The sequence below is a fragment of the Miscanthus floridulus genome, chromosome 1 (genome assembly GCF_019320115.1).
Source record: "Miscanthus floridulus cultivar M001 chromosome 1, ASM1932011v1, whole genome shotgun sequence".
In the NCBI taxonomy this organism is placed as follows: Eukaryota; Viridiplantae; Streptophyta; class Magnoliopsida; order Poales; family Poaceae; genus Miscanthus; species Miscanthus floridulus.
The window spans coordinates 147,597,944-147,600,596 of NC_089580.1; the positions used below are offsets into that span (position 1 = coordinate 147,597,944).

The window sequence follows — 2,653 nt, forward strand, 5'->3', positions numbered from 1 at the left end:
TCTCTCTTCTTCAACTGTGCATCGATAGAAATAGAATAGGACCCAGCACCACCGGAAACGATTTTTATGTTTGTGGAGTGTATTTTTTCGGACATTCGATAAATAAGTTCTTTATCGAGTGCTGCGCTAAAAACACTCGACAAAAAAAACACTCGGTAAAGAGGAGGTTTGTCAAGTGTCAAAAAAACACTCGGCAAAGAGGGGGTTTGCCGAGTGTTTTCTTTTTTACACTCGGCAAAGAAGTAAAATATTTTTTCTGGGAAAAAAAGAGAAGAAAAAAATGAAAAAAAAAACTTTGCCGAGTGCCCAGATCTAGGACACTCGGCAAAGAAGTAAAAATCTTTTTTCTAGGAATGAAGGAGAAGAAAAAAATAATTTTTTTTTTGCCGAGTGTCCAGATCTAGGACACTCGGGAAAAATATAAAATCATTTTTCTGGGAAAAAATAGAAGAAAAAAAATAAAAAAACTTTGCAGAGTGCCTAGATCCAGGACACTCGGCAAAGAAGTAATTTTTTTTTCTCGGCCACACCGCCCCGCCTCCCTCCTCCTTTTTCCCGCACCCGCACCTCCCTCCTCCGCACTCCCTCCTCCTTCCTCCTTCGCACTGCACCTCCCTCCTCCACACCGCACCGCCCCCCTCCTCCTTTTTCCCGCACCCGCACCTCCCTCCTCCGCTGCCCCGGCGGCCAGAGCGCCCTTCTCCCCCGACGTGCTCCATCGGCGCTCGCTCCTCCCCCGAGCTGTTCCAAAGGTGGCCGGCACGCCCTCCTCCCCTGAGCTGCTCCACCAGCGGCGGCGCAACCCCGGCGGCCGGCGCGCCCTCCTCCCCCATCTCCTTCTCCGATGAGCGTGGTGGCCGGATCCGCGCCCATGGTGGCCGGATTCACCGTTGTGCGGCCACCGCTACCGGAGTCCGCCCCCTCCTCACCTTCCCTCTCTCCCCTCCCTAGATCCACCTCCAGCCCCTCCCTTTCCCCACCTCCGCGGGCTCGCACGGGCGCCGATGCGTCGCAGCCACCGCCGTCTGCGCGGTCCCCGCCGGCGGCTGCCTCAACAACACCGGATCCCGCCGCTAACTCCACCGAGGTAGGCCCCGTGGGCCCCTGCTCGGACGCCGGCTGCCTGGCCAGCGAGCCCTCCATGGCCCCCCCTGCTCCGCCAGGGCTGGATGCCGGCGCCGCCATGGCCAGCGTCTCGCCAGATGCGCAGCAGGCGCCATCCACGGTGGGGACGGCCGGATCCAGCGCGGGAAGCTCGTCGCGGCGGCACCCTCCGTTGCTTCGTCCTCGCTCGCCCCCCTTGCCTCGCCCTTCCAACCAGGCGGTGGTGGTGGGCCGTGCGGCTGCCGAGCGTTGGAGCGGCCGGTGGTGGTGGCGGCCTGTGCTTGTTTTTTTTATTTTCCTTAAAAAATGTTTGCCGAGTGTTTTTTTTTGCACCCGACAAAAAACACTCGGCAAATAATGTTTGTCGATAAATCTTTGTCGTGTGTTGGTTGCCGAGTGCAACACTCGGCAAAGAGGTTGTCGAGTGTTTTTCAGGCTTTGCCGGGTGGCAGGGGCACTCGGCAAACCTCCCATGTCCCGTAGTGCAGGCCAGGCAGCCATGGCTGTTTGGATTGCAACGTGGACACTCGCTCGGGCGCGCTCGTTGAGGCACATCAATTATTCAGACGCACGCGCTACAAATGGATGGCCGAGCCTGCATCCGTACCAGGTATAGATGGCGTAAGGCCCGACGCCCATCAGCTCGGCCCACGGATTGACATTTTGGTCCAGTCAAGCATAGCACGCCCATCAGCACGGCCCTCACATCCCCTAAAAAATTGATAACGATACTGTACGGACGTCTGTCCCATCCGGGCGCCGCGCACCTGCGCCTGCGGCCCAATTAGACCAACGCAGATGCCACCGAAGAAACGAAGGCCACATCGATTCCTTTGACGCCTCGCCATTTCCATCCGCCACCGCGTGCCCCCGGCCGCTCGCTACTGTGCTCGCTGCTACGCCCGCCCGAGCGCGCTCTCCGGGGCGGACGCCGCGCCCGCCTGCCCACGCTCCCTCCCTCCCTCCCTCCCCCTCAGCGACCTCCATTGTGACCCGCCTCCCGCTCCCCCACCAGAGACGAGGACGACGACGACGGCTTCGACAAGGTAGGTCGGTCCTTCTCTAGATCTGAGCCTCCTCCTCCTCCTCCTCTGGATCTGAGGGACGCGGCGATGGCTAGGGTTCCAGCGAGCTCTGGGGTCATATTCGCTCCTTCCTCCGGCGAGCTCGATGGTGATGGGCCAGGGCTGGAGCAGAGCCCATCCCCTTGCTGTTTTGCACGTCCTTTTTTTTACTGTTTCTCCGTGTTGCAATGGGTTTTTTTTAATGTTGCAACAGATGATTTTAGAATGTTGCAATGGGATTTTTGGGTTGTTGCAACAGATGATTTTCGAATATTTCCATTTCCATGTTTCATGGTTGATTTTTGTGATGTTGCAGTACTACTATTTGAGATGGTGCAGTACATAATTTTCGATGGTGCGGTACATAATTTTGGATGTTGTAGTACATGTTTTTCGATATTGCACTACATATTTTTTCGATGTTGCACTACATATTTTTACGATATTGCATAATTTATATTCCGATGTTGCACTACATAGTTTTT

General features: G+C 55.9%; 1 protein-coding gene across 1 annotated transcript; it reads right to left on the reverse strand.

Moving 5' to 3' along the window:
• Window positions 1–480: 480 nt before the first annotated feature.
• LOC136464980 (glycine-rich cell wall structural protein 1.0-like) lies at window positions 481–1,143 on the reverse strand. The gene has a single exon (XM_066463899.1). The coding sequence runs from the start codon at window positions 1,141–1,143 to the stop codon at window positions 481–483; it is 663 nt and encodes a 220-aa protein (XP_066319996.1).
• Between the last annotated feature and the right edge of the window lie 1,510 nt (window positions 1,144–2,653).